Source organism: Ylistrum balloti, unplaced genomic scaffold, assembly GCF_031769215.1.
Source record: "Ylistrum balloti isolate Yb309-2 unplaced genomic scaffold, AGI_CSIRO_Ybal_v1 Utg371002, whole genome shotgun sequence".
Classification (NCBI taxonomy): domain Eukaryota; kingdom Metazoa; phylum Mollusca; class Bivalvia; order Pectinida; family Pectinidae; genus Ylistrum; species Ylistrum balloti.
The window spans coordinates 82,343-98,664 of record NW_026782559.1 but is presented as its reverse complement, the minus strand read 5'-3'; the positions used below and the strand labels follow the sequence as shown (position 1 = coordinate 98,664).

Sequence of the window (16,322 nt, the reverse complement as noted above, 5' to 3'; positions counted from 1 at the left end):
ATTAAACTCTATGAATGGTAGCCCTGAACAAAACATAGAGCCCTTGCTTCAAATAGATGTTTTACTGGAAAATTCCTAAAAAAATGAAAAAAAAAACAGACAAATGCATAAAAGATACCATAACAATTTTATTTTCACTATGTTTAGTCACCAAGTCATTAACAAAAACAGAGTGTATGAAAAACAACCTTTGTGGTGACGGTTTCTTTACTATCATACATGAACTGTAAAAACGTTAATTTTCGGGGGATTTATTTTCACTGATTTCAGAGAGGCACACCAAATTCACATGGCCAGAAACTGTCATAAATAGTACAAGCTGACTTAACGTAGCTATATATATCCATATCAAATGTCCACACAAAATAGTATCAGTATGTTTTTGTGAAACACGAAAATAAATCATTTGACTGTATCTCATTTTCCTTACTTTTTCTTTAATATTCTGTAAACATACTTAATTTCATACAATCAAATTTTAGTGCATTATCCAGGGCTCTTGATCTGCCAGATTTGGGGCTGATATTCGGCCTCATTCCCAATGCAAAATAGTATCTTTTTTCCCAAATTTAGACCCTAAGTTTTCCCAATTTTAAGGAAAACACCATTATTTTTCCCAATTCTAAGGGCCCCGGGCCCCAGTCCCAAAATGGGGTGTGAGAGCCCTGTTATCGCATTTATTGGTAAATTAGTGCAATGATAAATTTGCACGTCTACAATAATTACTTTATCAGTATAAAGCAAATCTCTAAAACAAGATTACCTCTAAAGTAAGTATTTTTACAGTAGAACTACAGAACAGAGCTTGATGTTCAATTACTTTCACTTAAAGGTACAAAGTATAAATTCTTAGATCAATTAAAATAGAAATAAAACACAATGCTTACAAGTATACAATACCAGTAAAGGAAGTGTATTTTTGTACAAGCTGCCTAACACAGTTCAGAAAATATTCTTTACTCAGTTTCAATTTAAATTCAACACCACATCAAATTTGTGTTTTAACCACATTTACACACGAATATTGTTATTTAGTATTCCTTAAAAATATTGAAGTAGATATTTTATATTTGGAGGACAAGTCTGTAACTGTTCTCAGGGTTTTCCATAATTCTGTTAGTAGTAGGCTGTGTAGTGAAAGTAGGAGGCTGGTGAAGCCAGCCTACCCGAGCTGCAATGCAGCGAGGTAGGGTGGCCTGCCGTGTACGTGTATGGAACATTATTACGGAACTGGATTGGTGTAGGCAGCCAAATGATCAAAGTAGGCGGTCAAATTGGCCAGCGACCGACTTATGGAAAACCCTGTGTTCCTGTAGCTACGAATTCAATGCTAAACTGGATATACTATATAGATACTTAATTTGGTGTGATGAAACTTTCGCGCATTAACACTTTATGGGCAACTGAACACAATTATAAATTAATGCATGCACAATAATTGTTTTATGAATAACCTACATAAACTGTATAATTAACACAATCATATTTTAGCGCAAAAACTGCTAAAATAATAGTATGTTTACAGTAAGTCAACAAGGAAAATCAACATTCAGAAATTCCCAGAAAACAGAATATTATTGCAGATATATAATATGCTCTAAATGCCCTTATAAACCATCATATTTAAAATTAGTGTATAATAATGACAGATCCGATCAATGGCACTTCAAGCAAGACGAGCTAAAAAGAAAGGTTTCATCTGTCTGAAATCAAATCAGTCGATTTTCAACACTCCATCTGCATCCTTTAACATTTAAACAACTAGAAATTCGTTTATCTTGATTAATCACGTACAAAAACCTAATTCTTCATGGCTCAAAATCTCGATAGAAATCTCGAGGGAAAATACTTTATATAAAGTAATGAAGGGTGTTTCATCATATCAAAATAATTATAAAACAAGCATTAATTTCATCGTTATAAATGTATAACATTTCTGTAAGCACTACATCGTGCACTTAGGAACTAGTTGTATTCTTTAAGCAAATTGCTAGAGTTATTGTCATAAGTTATATTTATCTATCAATATTCCTGAGATAAATGTTAAAGTTGTATGGAGCATCATTGTCATCAACATTAAATTTACTATGTAATAAACCTCGGAGGCAAACACAGAAATCCTGGCCCAAAGTTAGGTGATGATCTTACACAGAAATCCTGGCCCAAAATTAGGTGATGATCTTACACAGAAATCCTGGCCCAAAATTAGGTGATAAGCTTACACAGAAATCCTGGCCCAAAATTAATGTCTTACAAGTCCTGGCCCAAAATTAGGTGATGATCTGTACACAGAAATCCTGGCCCAAAGTTTATGATGTACACAAAATCCTGGCCCAAAGTTAGGTGATAAGCTTACACAGAAATCCTAGCCCAAAATTAGGTGATAAGCTTACACAGAAATCCTGGCCCAAAGTTAGGTGATGATCTTACACAGAAATCCTGGCCCAAAATTAGGTGATGATCTTACACAGAAATCCTGGCCCAAAGTTAGGTGATAAGCTTACACAGAAATCCTGGCCCATAGATAAGTAATGAGCTCACACAGAAATCCTGGCCCAAAGTTAGGTGATAAGCTTACACAGAAATCCTGGCCCAAAATTAGGTGATAAGCTTACACAGAAATCCTGGCCCAAAATTAGGTGATAAGCTTACACAGAAATCCTGGCCCAAAGTTAGGTGATGATCTTACACAGAAATCCTGGCCCAAAGTTAGGTGATAAGCTTACACAGAAATCCTGGCCCAAAGTTAGGTGATGAGCTCACACAGAAATCCTGGCCCAAAGTTAGGTGATAAGCCTATCGCAGGACAGTTAATTACCCTTCCTGTGTAGTTTTCCCAATGGCAAAAGATTTTGGTGGGCTTATTACCAGGTATTGGCTTATTGCCAAATACATGAATCTAATACAGCAAACATGAGAATCAGTGTTATACTTGATCATTTCTCCTATTCCTGAGAAGCATGGACATGTCCACTCATGTTTGACCGCAGAATGTGCATCTGGTCAAGGGCTTGTGTAAGGAACGGTCGAACAGTATTCAACTCCATTAGCGTTAAGTGATTCAGCTGTCAAAACACAAAATTATATATAATGATTACAAAGCATCCTCAAAATTCCATGTTTCTGATTCATGAAATTGCATTTGGTGATACCTGACTTTTCTAGTGGGCTTTTTGGGGCCAAGAATGAATCCGTTCCCAATTAAATTATTTCATTTCAGAGCAAAAATTCCCAAAGTTGACAATAAACTCCTGAAAATCTCTTTTACAATTCATTTTTTACCAAATTGAGGCAAAAGAGCCCCATCCCAAACCAGTGAAAAAGAAACCCTGCTGAAAATTCTACTTGACCAGCTGTAAAAAGAAATGTGGTGGTTACATTTTGTCAGACAGGTTTCATTGCTAAATGAATACAGTACACAACAATCAACACAAATTTCTGATAACAGATTCCCCATATATCCCACTCACCTTAGCATGAGTTGCCTCACTTTTTACAAAAGTGTCAATACTGCTCCTTAATTTGGCTATCCTTAAATCCCAGATATCTTTAACAAGTGTTCTGATCTCATCAGCGTGAGGTATGTCATCAGTGGCACTAAATGAGAGATAAAACAAACACCTCTTATTTATTTCTAACCTAATTTTTACATGTATTTAACGGCCATCTAAAATAAATATATGAAAATTACCAAAATTAATTAATTATGGAGCTAGTCCACCTCCCCATCTCCCAGTTAATTTTAACAAAATTAAAAGGTGCTACTCACTAGTGTGTTTTGCACACTCTTTGTTGATAAATCTATGCTTAAAAATAGCATTCTGTAAACTGAATAAACTACACAAAAATTGTATAGAGGTAACACTGATGATAAATTGATGTTGAATGTCAAAGATGATTCAATGGAACAAAGTTTTCCATCTTCCATACAGACAGCTGGTAACACATACATTCAGACATATCAATTCCATCTTCATAAAGTGAGTACTGGTATAGACATTCACAAAAATAGTGTGCTAGAAACCTCTTCATCTTAGAGCTGTCTAACATATTGTCATATAAAAATCCAGGGACTAATATTAATTGTATTGCAAACCAATCATACGAATTGTTAATGTGAATTTATTAATTTTTCATTGTTTACATTTTTTTTGTTCGTTTTATTTCTTTTTCTCATTTCTTTTTTTAAAAGAGAGTTCTGTTACCATCAAATTTAAGATTACTCAAATTCTGATGACATCCGGATTACTTTATACATCCTCCAGTAAGTCCAGGGGCCAAACAGAGCTTTGACTGAAAAGTTGCAGGGGATTGGGTGCCATGAATTATCAAAATACATAATATTTTTTAGACTATACAGGGTTTCAGCCTATTGGCATTTTTAATTCTACTGAATAGGAAAAAGGTATGTCCCATGAATTGAAAGATATACATAAAATAAACTTACTATTTTAATAAAAGTTGCGTGATTTCCATGTAATGTGAAGAAGGCATGGCGGTGAAAAATTTGGAGTCTGTCTCTTCTTGTTTCTTGTCTTGTAATTGTTCTGTAATACACAAATTGAGCTTTACGATAAATGTTTGTATCAATCTTACAACTGCTTCAGTCTAACACATTACCTCCAGTTCAAAGGCTTACCTACAAGTGTATATTCATCCAGGTCGAGGGAGTCAGTAAACATTTCTGTAAACCTACCTACATCCATCCAGGTCCCCACCCCTATTCCTCCTCCTCATCCCAAACTTTATAAAAGTATTCCTTTAACCAAAACTTGATAAAATATAAATAATCATATATAGGATACTAGAATAGACAAACTACTTTATCTCTACTCAACAGATAATCTTTAGAATTAACAGGTTACTCTTTATAAACACATAGCATTAAACATAATTCAACCATCCTTCCCACGTTAAAATTGTCCAATCTCACATGTTAAATGATCCTCCTTCAGTTATTGATAATAAAAGTAGGTGCTTAATTCCATCCAGGAGCTTAAAAAAATTCACAACTTTATTCCGCCTGAATAACATTATTGTAAGCTATATATAGACATAGACTTCTAAATTTCCCAATTTAAAAGTAAAGACCCTGTATTATGGCAGCTTGGATGTTTGGACAGTACACCATGGATAGGATGTCTCCACCAATGGAAGTCCAGACATGTACTCTCAACACCAGAAGCCCCCCCCCCCAACCCCCACACAGCCCCCCCCCCCCCCCCCCCCCCCCCCCCCCCCTCCCCCCCCCCCCCCTCCCCCTCCCCCTCACGTCGCCAGAGAATCGACCTCAGTTGGTTGGACAACGCCTGGCAGCGGGGGAGAATCATGGACATGATAAACCATCATCATCATTACTATTATCCACGTCGGAGGTGTCAGTCTGCATTTCTGTAAACTTACCTACAACCATCCAGGTCGGAGGTGTCAGTCTGCATTTCTGAGACTGTTTAAGGTTGATAGCCATCCATAATGGAACCTCAGTAGGTAATCCTGGGCTAAATGGACCGATGTCTCCCTGTGATGAAAAAATACACTCCAGTATACATACTTCTAACGTAAATAGAATACAGAGTAAAATATCTAATATGAAGTGCTCGGGTCTCAAATAATGTGGGACTTTAGTTGAAACTTACACCAATCAGGTAAATTTTATCTTGTGCGAAATTAGGAACAATTGAGACAGTTTCCTTTTCCGCTAAAAATTCTACTTCAGCTGTGTCCATCTTCAGATCGTCATTTCACCATTTCCGATAAATAGATTGTCAACATCAGTCGGACATCAAACTTTTCGCGGGATATAGCCGGCTTGCAGCACCTGTGAAACGTTTGAATCGATGGTCTTGTGTTGTTTGCCGTCTTGAGCGTATAAAGGACGTGGATGCTCAACAAACATGGCGGCACGATTGCTTGTAGAAGCCGGTAGGCCTATCGCCTATCAGTTAATCGAGGCTACATCTTCGAAACATGTTATTCAGGTGCGCATAACACACATTTAGTTGTTAAATTGTAAGAGGAGTTACAGTGAATTGTATTTGACATTTATCTACCAATGTCGTGGGCAGAAAACCCTAATTTCATCCAAGGACAGCGAGGGCGAATGACAGATTTTAATCACGGACTTAAAAGTCCCTATTTCAATTAAGTTTTTGGGGATATATCCACTCAGCTGATGAGAGTATTTTTTGAAAGAATATCTTCAATGGATCCTTTCATCTGAAAATTAAGAAAAAATCTCATCTCGGATACATTTGTACATGATTGAAGAATTAATTTCTCTCAAGAATTATCATGAAATGCTACTTTCAATTTAGGCAGATATATCACGAGAAATGGGCCGCGACTGTCAGTCAAGTATCAGACATTTCAAACTCAGGTATAGATCCGAATTTTGTGGTTCGATCCCTCTGAAATGCTGTTCCGTGAGGTAACCACCAATAATTACAATGTGACACTGCTTCAAAACGTATTTATCATTAAGAATATTATCTATTGTAAATTCATTTACAGATATGGACACAGAGGCTTATTCCCAGCCTGCATCCATCATATATCCTAATATATCCTAATATTAAAAATATAATATAAAACGGCCATGGTTCCTCACGGTTTGATAAAACAAACAAAAAAATACTATAAAGACAAAGACAGAACTTCCATTAAGTTTATTTTGCTTTTATTGTCACAATGATTAAAAGTAAGAGGTGGCAAGGTTGCTGTTAACATGCTGGCAGATATTAATATGGAAAATGGCACATCACATTTTAACTTGATGTGATGGAAATTACCTACAACAGGTTCGTTATATTTCAATGCAATTGGTTTGTCTTGCACCATTTTTCATGTAAAAGAAGAACAGAACTGAAGTCACCACTACTAACATCCACTTGACTGGTTGTAGAGGCTATATGGTGAAGCATAGCAGTAACGAGAGTGATAATAGTAATAGAATTACTTACCAGCTTTGTCTTCACTTCAGGGCTCAGTAAATAGCGGTCAGACGATTTACTGAAACAGACCCAATTACCAAAACAATACCAAAACAAGCCATTTGTAGGGGTTTTATCATGCTGATTACTAACATATCTATTAAATGTCAATCAAATATACATCTCTAGATAAAAATTGAAAAACAATGACTTTGGTATGATTTACACTGACTTTGATTACGTAATGCTTAACCAAAACAAGACAAGGATATAAGGGATGTAACTCTTACAACACTGTTCTTAAGAAGTGTCTTACTTTCATTTGCTAAGAAAATTAACTAAAATGTATTGTATTAGAGGTTTGTTATGAAAATACACCTGCCAAATTACTGCCAAAAAAGCTCTGTTTCAGTCTTGTTTTGGTAATTGGGTCAGTTTCGGTAAATCGTCTTATCCGTAAATAGAGCATATCACTGTGTGTTCAGGTAAAGATCGATGTTGCATGATACCATCCCAATTCTGGTCAGTTTGTGTTTCTCAGGACAGCCAGATCATTTATCATCCTGTGATGTCGTTAAGTCCATCAACAAGGCAGTTTACTCCAATTTCCTTTAGATAACACTGTTCCAAGATATCCCTGCCTCCCAAAAAAATGTGAGTTTTTCACCCTTTCAATGACTGCTTTGATCTGATTTTTTCTAGGGGTCACCTATAGAAAGCTTACAAATGGGAAACAAAATCATGTAATTCTATAAAATTTACCCCCAATTCTGAAATCCAGTGGGAACACTAGACAATATAGAGCAGGAAAGCTGCATGTTGAGGGGGATCAAAATGACCACCACATTTTTCAGTGTTCTCCTTGGACCAATTTGTTTATTTTAACAAATTGCTTTATGGGCACTTAAAATTAAACATTTTGGACATAAATTAGAACAGACCTGCAAATATTGAAACAGGCCTCAAAAGACTTTGTTGAAGCTCATCAGCAGAATAAAATTACATGACCAACCCCTTTTATAGATTAACAACCCTGGTCCAACTGGTCAAACCAATAAATAGAATCAGCCCTTGAAAATATTGCTATTGTTCCACCTGAATTGAAAATCTTCACAAAAGAGGCATTCTGTAAGATGGAAGGATTGTAATGATAAAGTGATTGGAACTCTCTTATTTTCAGAATCATTACCAAATTTTGTTTGATGATTCCATCGCTTGTGTTAATTCAGAAACATTTTTACCTTGCAGGTTGTAGGATTTGGGAAGCTGAAATCAAGACTGCATGGTCATCACCTGAGACATGCTAGAAGTCTATCAACCACACTCCAAGTTTTTAGCACAACTGGAAAGGATGGTGCTGTGGCTAAAGATGAAAAGAAACAACCTGCCCAAGATACTGAGAGTAAAAAGACGGGAGTTGTCCCAAAGGAAGATGAGAAAGATGTCTCAAAGCCACAAGTGGTTACCACAGCCATGGTACCAAAGGAGACAAAGCAGACAACTTTAGCTAAGCTGCAACGCAAAGCTGAAGAGGAATATTCTCAATACAGGTGAAATATTGAAAAAAATTGACAGGGTGTTTGATCATTGGTTCACTGTCTATCTTTATCTTATGTTAAAAATTCATCTCAGAAATAATCCTTGCTTACTGAGAAGATTGTGTTATGGTGTTTGTTCAGAAATGAATGTCTCTCCTGACTATTTACACTGTTTTAGAAATGTTTCCAAAAGAGCAAAGGTTTCAGTTAAAGATTTCTCTTAAATACATTTAACACTTAGTAGAACATTTTCTTCTGAATAAAAATTATTTTCAGGGGATTGAATTTTAACTTTCAAAGCTTTCAAATTCAATTCAAATTTTATGCTCTTAAGACATCCAACTGTGTATAATTTTTGGCAGCAGAGCAGGGACCCAAAAAGTCACTGATTAGGGTTGTCTAGTGGACAGAGTATACTAATCTCTTAGATCCCATCTTTACCAAATTAAACACTTTATCAAAAGCTTGTACAACTTTGTATATTAAATGTCTACTACAATTATGAAGTATGCAAAGGTCTTAATTTTTATATGAAGGAATCATAATGCCAAAAAAATATTTTTTAAAAGACTCCAACAAAATAAGGCAGGTTGTCCTATAGATTTTCGAAATATATCAAGAATTGAACTTCAGGTTTGATAAACTCAATATATGATAGGGCGCAGCAAAAGCACTCGACTGCTCATCCTGACAACTGGATTTTGCTGATGGATAAGTGATTCTTATTGTCAACTAGTTCGTCAAATGATTAAATTTTCCTATATTATTCTTTGTACTTTTTAAATGAAACTATCAACCTATCAATTGACGTTCATGCATTTGTTTTTAAAGACACTGCTGTGAAAAATAGTAAAAGATTCAGCAGGTCGACAGATAAGTTTGTACAGTTTCCAAAAGGAACATGTGATGAAACAAGTGTTTCATTGACTGTGATTGTGCCATTGGATTACCTTTTACATAATTCAACTGAACCAGTATCAGTATTACTGTCATTACAAGGATGTAGAAACCCTGAACTTCTCTACCTTGGAGTTAAATCCATGGTGGCACTATGATTCTTAGGAAGATATTCAGTAGGCAAGGATCACTGAAGATTTAAAAGCTGATGCAGCTGAAATTCTAACAACAGCATTGGATATATGGTTAACTGATTTTAGAATAATTCATCAAAGTTGCTATGTGTCTCCAAATAGAAAATTTCAACTCTTTATTACAAAAATTGTTTGACAATATCTGTTGATAAATGTCCTTTCATTTCAGGGAGAAATACATTCCCATCACTCGGACGTCCATAGTTCGTCACATTTTACAGGAAGACATGCTAAATGATGAGGAAATGAAAAGTTTTGAAGATTTTGCATTGTGTCTCGACAAATCAATTCGCAACAAATACCACGGTGTTCTGCAGCAGGCAAAGGTAGGAGTCTGCATAGTAGAGGACAAGTCATATTTGACCCCCTAGAAAATGTCGTGGCAAAATTGAAGACACGAGAAGTAATGTGATTGGTTCCAGGATGAAAAAAACTGATCAAGGTTCCAGGATGAAAAAAACTTATCAACCATAGGCTGATACGCTCCTTTTGAAGATTACAAAGAAGAGACACCCATTTTCAAAGTCTTTGCAATGTACTGTTTTGAGACCTTGAGATTTGTTTGATGTACATCAAAGGATCAAACTAGTCTTAACGTCTTGTCCACAATGTGTCACACATGAAACCTTCAATTTTGCCATAAGATCTTCCAAAGGTGCAGAAAGCGAAAGCAATTGTAATCCTCTGGAGTCTTGAGGATGGGTTGAGTGTGGCCAGAACAAATGTGACAGTTGTTGTAGAAAAGTTTGATGGTACTCTTAAGACTGATGATGGGTTTTCATGTTATTTTAGAAGGAAACAAACTTTTGATGCTGGAGTGTAGTTAGAAGATCTCTCTTGAGATGATCATTTAACACATTCTGCTTAGAATTATTTCAAGAAGCAAAGCCTGTTTGGGTTTTAGTAAACTAATATGACTTTCTCATAGTCCAGAAAACATTTTTGAAATTGATACTTGCTTGATTTCCGATGTGATGATAGTGAATATACCTTAAGGGGAAGTTCTACTTTTTATTCAGGACCTGAAACAGTTTTTTCCACTCATTAGGGAAAGGGCCTTTTTATCTTACTCTTGGAAGAAAATTGAGCAATTGGGAAGAAAATTTTAAGCAGTAAACTACATATATAGTTTTAGAATTTGGTCACTTTATGAAATGATTTCAGTCAGAACTGGGGCCAATATCAAGCACCAAAGAGCCCCCCCAAAAAAGCCCTGTAAAATAAATATAGAGAAAATGAACATAGTAATTGATATTTGAGAGAATTGTTTTAATTTGATTATGTCATTCTGGTATTTCTAAATTTTATCACTTTGTCACGGTACAGGCGATGTTTGACCCGCTGAATCCTGACAAGGACACCATCCAGACTCGGACATGGAATAAAGCAGAACGAGTAGATAATGAGTTCTGGCTGATGCAGCGCCTGGAGAAAATAATGGAGAAAGCTAACTTCCATGAGCTTCCAAAGTCTGTCCTGACTAAGGCCATGGAGGAACATGAAGTTGGACTTGGAGTCCGGGTAAGTCAACATTGTCAGTGATAAGTTCGTAAGGTAGAAATATCAACATCTGTGATGTCATATTCATTTTTTTGAAGCAGACATTTTGAATTCTAGCATCATTTGGAGACATGCTTCTCTCCTGAGAAAGAGTACAGTGAAACATTAAATATTTAGAGACATTTGGTTCGTAAAGTAATCACTGAATTAAAAAGGTCATCCTTTTCTTATTGTGATCTCTAAAAAGCTCACCATGCAAATATGAAACTTCTGCGAAAATATAGTTACATTTTTTTCTGGATAAATGTGTTTTGGAAAATTAATCTGTTTTACCTTACTTTATGTTGTGTTTGCAATGATGTTTTCATCTTAGGTAAGCCATGATTCGTCCAAGTTTGATGTTCTACGTATCTGGGCCCTTGGGAAGACTTTACCTAAGGAGAAACCAGCTTTTTATCTACGAGCCTTTTACTACTTGTTCCCAAGTCAGGCTCCAGGTCCTATTGAGAGCTTGTACTACAAGCGAGTAGCCCTCGCAATGAGGTTGAAGAAGGATCAGAAGCTTTTACTCAAAGGCTTCAAAGACGTGCCCAAAAACTCTCTAGAGATGCTGATGCCCGATGTGAAGATACGAATGACAAACTATGATAAATTATGGCTTGGAGGGTCAGTCAGCATGTTTGCCATAAGTCTTATGATGAAAACTGTACCGTTTCTCTCAGGGGTACAGAACTGGACTTTAGGTTTGACAGGTGTGACTGTAGCTGTAGGTGGAACAATGTATTTCAGGTATCAGAATCGTCGCAATGCCTACCTGGCCGAACTCTTTCAGATGTTGTATAGCAATAACATTGCAAATAATCGGGGCCTTCTCACACTAGTTGTTGACCGAGCAGAGGATGAGAGCTTCAAAGAGGCCCTGCTTGTGTATGCATTTCTCCTGGCCAACCGTCCAGTGAGAGTAAAGAATAAAGCTATGGCTGAAATGGCCCCAGAGGAACTAGGTAAGATAATTGTGATAGTGTACAGTGATACCTATACAATTTGACACCCTATCAGCTTCAGCATATTGGTCAAATTAGACAGGTTATTGCAATACATATCTCTCTTTTAATTAAGATTTTTAGAAAATTCAGGAGTTTTCTTTACATCATCTTGTCCTTCATCAACAAGAACATGTGGGTTCAAAATCAAACAGATAAGTATAATAATATACACCGAAATTTATGTATATTTAAAATAATCGTTTTTAAATTGTAATAATGTTTTCACTGATATTCCTAGCTCTTATTATTTCCATTAAATAAATACAAGTTTCAGGTCATTTAAGTATTTTTGGAACTCATTGTTTACGATATTGCAAAGTGTTGCTATCTTGACTGTTCCAGGTGGACTGACCCAAGCTGAGTTGAAGAGAAAGATAGAGGACTGGATTACAGGTAAAACTGAGGTGAATGCTGAGTTTGACTCACAGGAGGCCTTGACACTGCTAAAGAACTACGGAATTGTCCAAGAGAAAGAAAATAAACTTCACGTTGTTTCCTTAGCAACGGCCATCCGCAGCATGCCACAACGTCCGGATACCCTGCTCATGCGTGAATTGGAGTCTGACCGCGTGGAAGACCATGATGATGAGAAATTCACATGATGATCTGTTGAAAGATAACCTTTTATACATAGGAATGACTGAAATATTTGTGAGAGAATACTAAATTGTCCTCTGACAAAATTTACATGATGTCATATTTTTAACAATCTTCTTCGTGAAATTTCCGTCTAGATATGGACTTATACGGCAATAGGTAACATACAGTTTATCTGTAACCACGGCTACAAGGAAATTGTGTCAACTAATAAGTAATATACAGTTTATCTGTAACCACGGCTACAAGGAAATTGTGTCAACTAATTGGTAACAGTTTACCTGTAACCACGACTACAAGAAAAATGTGTGAACTAAGTATATATATATATGTTAAATGACATTAGTAGATAGCTCAAACTCCTAGTCTTTCCTTTCCTGTATGACATAGCTACGTATGCTGGACCTAATTTTAAACAAATCATGATACAGTTCTGTATGGTATGACATGGTTTCATGCACATCTGCTTTACACAAATTGTCACAACATACAAAAATGTCAATTACCTAGTTGTTTGTGTGATATAAATTGCTGATAATTGGGAAGTACTGTGAATATATAGAGAGAGTTACAGAATGAGTGGTTATTGTAGAGGGTATTTGATAGTGTCTTCAGTAATAACAAATATATTTCACAAGTGTGTTTAATGTTTTAGTATCTTTTACGATTGTGCTGCTGAAAATATGGCAGCAACCTACAACCACCTCTGTTGATGACACAAAATGAAATGTCTGATGTGTTAGTGCCACATTCATGACGTTTGATTGGGGATTGGGATCGATGTCTGATAAGGTCATTTGTGTTGCATTGTTGGCTGACTACCAATGTTGTATTACTAGTAAACAACGCCTTCAGGTTTCTAGTTTTGTGATTTTTTTGGACCAGGTTTTATGATTCGTCAATTTTAGAAAATTTTAAAAACACTTTTATCAATTAGATATTTCTCTATGTTTCATTTTTCAAAAAGTTACAAAAACCACTTGCTAAAGTTTGTGTCATTTGAAATTTTTTTCAAAAAAACGGATGAGACTGAAAGAAATAGCCTATAACACAACAAGCATGAGTTTGTGTGACCTGTTTCTGTAACAAACCTGTTTCCAGGATAGATTGACCTGTGAGTTTTGTTTATGGTTAATGATATGACCTGTTGTTGATATACAAAAACTGATAGTTTAAGAAATATGTTGAAATATTAATATAATTCATTACAAATCATAACAATGATTGATATCAATAATAATAAATGGGTTTGTTATCTTCAAAGCAATAAATTGAAATTCATTTAGCAATCAAATTATTACAAAAACAAAAGTGAACTCCTTATTTCAGTATTTAATTTCCATGAATATGTGAGGCACTCGTTCTGTCTAAGTTCAACTTCTCAACCAAATCTGGCTTTCTTTATCACTAGCCCTCCATCTCTAGGTCACAGGTTTCAGGCCTACGTGGGGCAGTTGCCTGGTACAGGCCATAGGTCCCTGGTTTTTCTCTAGGAACTCTTGCTTTCCTCCACGATCCAAACCTAACACATCCTTAAATGACCCTTGTTGTTAATAGGACGTAAAGCACCAATAAACTGAACTAAACCAAATCTCAACCAATCTAAAGACCGAAATGTCAAATACCACTAGTGGTATACATCCTATATTTATCCAACTGTCAACACATTTACACAATGGTCTGAAAGTGGAATAAAACAACATTTGATGGTAGAAATATGTTTACTAAATGTGATTGGATTAGATCTGTAATAACTTCCAATCAATATTTAAGTAATGCTGATTTGAAACAAATAATAGGTTAAGCTGTGCCAAAACAAATGTGATTTCCTGTGTTGAAATGATATTACTAGGTTGGCAATCTTTGAGTGTTACTGAAATTGTTAAACTGCATTTGATCTCAGTTGATTTAAATCAATTTTATTCTATACTTGTACATGTATTACAGATATACCCTTTCTTAATAATATCCAAAGCTGCTGGTAACTATGAAATGATATGTTTTCATTCAAATTTTTATCAAAAAATCTCTTTTTTTTTTTTTAATTTTTTTTTTCGCACTTGATTTCATATACAAATCTTGTTCACAAAATCTTCTAGTACCATAATACATGTCAACATTTATTTTTTGTTATTTTGTGGGCACTTAAACTCATTTTTGGGTTGAAAGTAACCAAGAAATCAACAGACGTAAATCCCCCACAAAAATGCAAAATTTTATGGTACAAGATATATATATATATGATGAATCTGTTGTATGTTTGCTTAGCTTAAGCCCTAATCTCGCTTATATTTCTTAATTAGTTATACAAATTAAAATTTTACAAGAATCAGAATTATGGAATTTTATCCAGAATGTTTCAGGAAGCTGAAACTCATTCTGCATGAACTACTGGAAAACAAGAGAGCTCTGTTCAGAGAGCATCAAATCTAGATGTCCTGTAAGGTCGGGCTTTGAATCTTAATCTGGGTACTGCTTTCTATCAATCAAATCTATGGACGTTTAGCTCTGATGTTTACATTAGTTGTAAGTTACCTGTCTGATGAATTGCACTTCCCCATATTACACTGTATAGCCGATTATTTTTGAAGGAATGATATTACTGTGGTATATTAACGTGATTGCACAAATTTATGCAGTGAAGTAACGAGATGAGTGTGTATTTGATGTCTGCTTACATCCACATTGTGAAATGTTTATTTACAAATATAATTCATTCCTTTTAGAAGAAGACACAAAAAGCTATACAGTATTTCTAACACCAATTTCTCAGGGAAAGTGTGTTGTAAGAATCAACATAGGGATAAACTCCTAGAAGGTATGTAAGATCTTGTGTATATACTAGGATAAGGAAAATGGTGCCAAAATGGACAACTCCAGCAATTCAACATTTAACATTCTAACATTTCATTGTATTTTAAGATATTTAACGAAAAAAAGGTAGCTTTATTTTCATTATTGTGTGTAGAAATTGAATATAATGAAAGATTTGTTAAGAGGCTTTCTGAAAACCATCTAGCCTTGATGGTCCTTTAGCAAATATTTCCTTTTCGTTATTTTAGTATAGAAACTGAGTATAAAAAAAGATTTGACTGGAAGTTTACTGAAAACCATCTAGCATTGAGAGTCTTTTCACAGAGTGATGAGGAGGGGAGACAACTCTGAAAATGATGGCATTGGTGATACCAGAATAACATGCCATTATATGATGTACATATTGGTCATTTCTTCACTTAATTTGTTAGAAAGGTTGAGAGAACTAGTCTTGTTATGAAGTAGTGGAGTTTTCATTAATAGGTTTTCAGTAAACTGTTGTGATATTACTTCATAGTGATGGTACTTATTGTTTAAAACAGTTTTTGATTTCAACTCTTGGAATTTTATGATAATTGAGTGAAATGTTTAATAAAATCAGGAAATCTTACATTTGCGTGTTTTGTTTTTATTGTAATGCAAATTCTTCTGATTAAATATAAATTTTGTTCTTGGGAGTTACCTCCCATTATATATTTTGAAGTTCACTCGTAGAAAAATGCACTATGGTTGGTTTTAGAGGTTCTTTGCTAGTTTTAAAATCCTGACAAGTCCAATGCATTAGATATTTCATTGCAGTTATAGAAA

The 16,322-nt window shown here is 35.2% G+C and overlaps 2 protein-coding genes across 2 annotated transcripts; one reads left to right on the top strand and one right to left on the bottom strand.

Annotated features, from left to right (window-relative positions):
* Nucleotides 1-2,850: 2,850 nt before the first annotated feature.
* LOC132560022 (DNA replication complex GINS protein PSF2-like) lies at nt 2,851-5,726 on the bottom strand. Its single transcript, XM_060224681.1, has 5 exons — nt 5,637-5,726; nt 5,404-5,518; nt 4,448-4,547; nt 3,471-3,597; nt 2,851-3,065 (listed from the first exon to the last, which is right to left on the bottom strand). Exons 1-5 carry the CDS (start codon nt 5,724-5,726, stop codon nt 2,946-2,948), a joined length of 552 nt encoding a protein of 183 aa, XP_060080664.1. The 3' UTR covers nt 2,851-2,945.
* A 168-nt stretch (nt 5,727-5,894) lies between these two features.
* Nucleotides 5,895-16,125, top strand: LOC132560027 (transmembrane protein 143-like). The gene is made up of 6 exons (XM_060224686.1): nt 5,895-5,978; nt 8,178-8,479; nt 9,728-9,884; nt 10,885-11,079; nt 11,432-12,062; nt 12,447-16,125. The coding sequence occupies exons 1-6, from the start codon at nt 5,895-5,897 to the stop codon at nt 12,704-12,706; spliced, it is 1,629 nt and encodes a 542-aa protein (XP_060080669.1). The 3' UTR covers nt 12,707-16,125.
* Nucleotides 16,126-16,322: the final 197 nt, after the last annotated feature.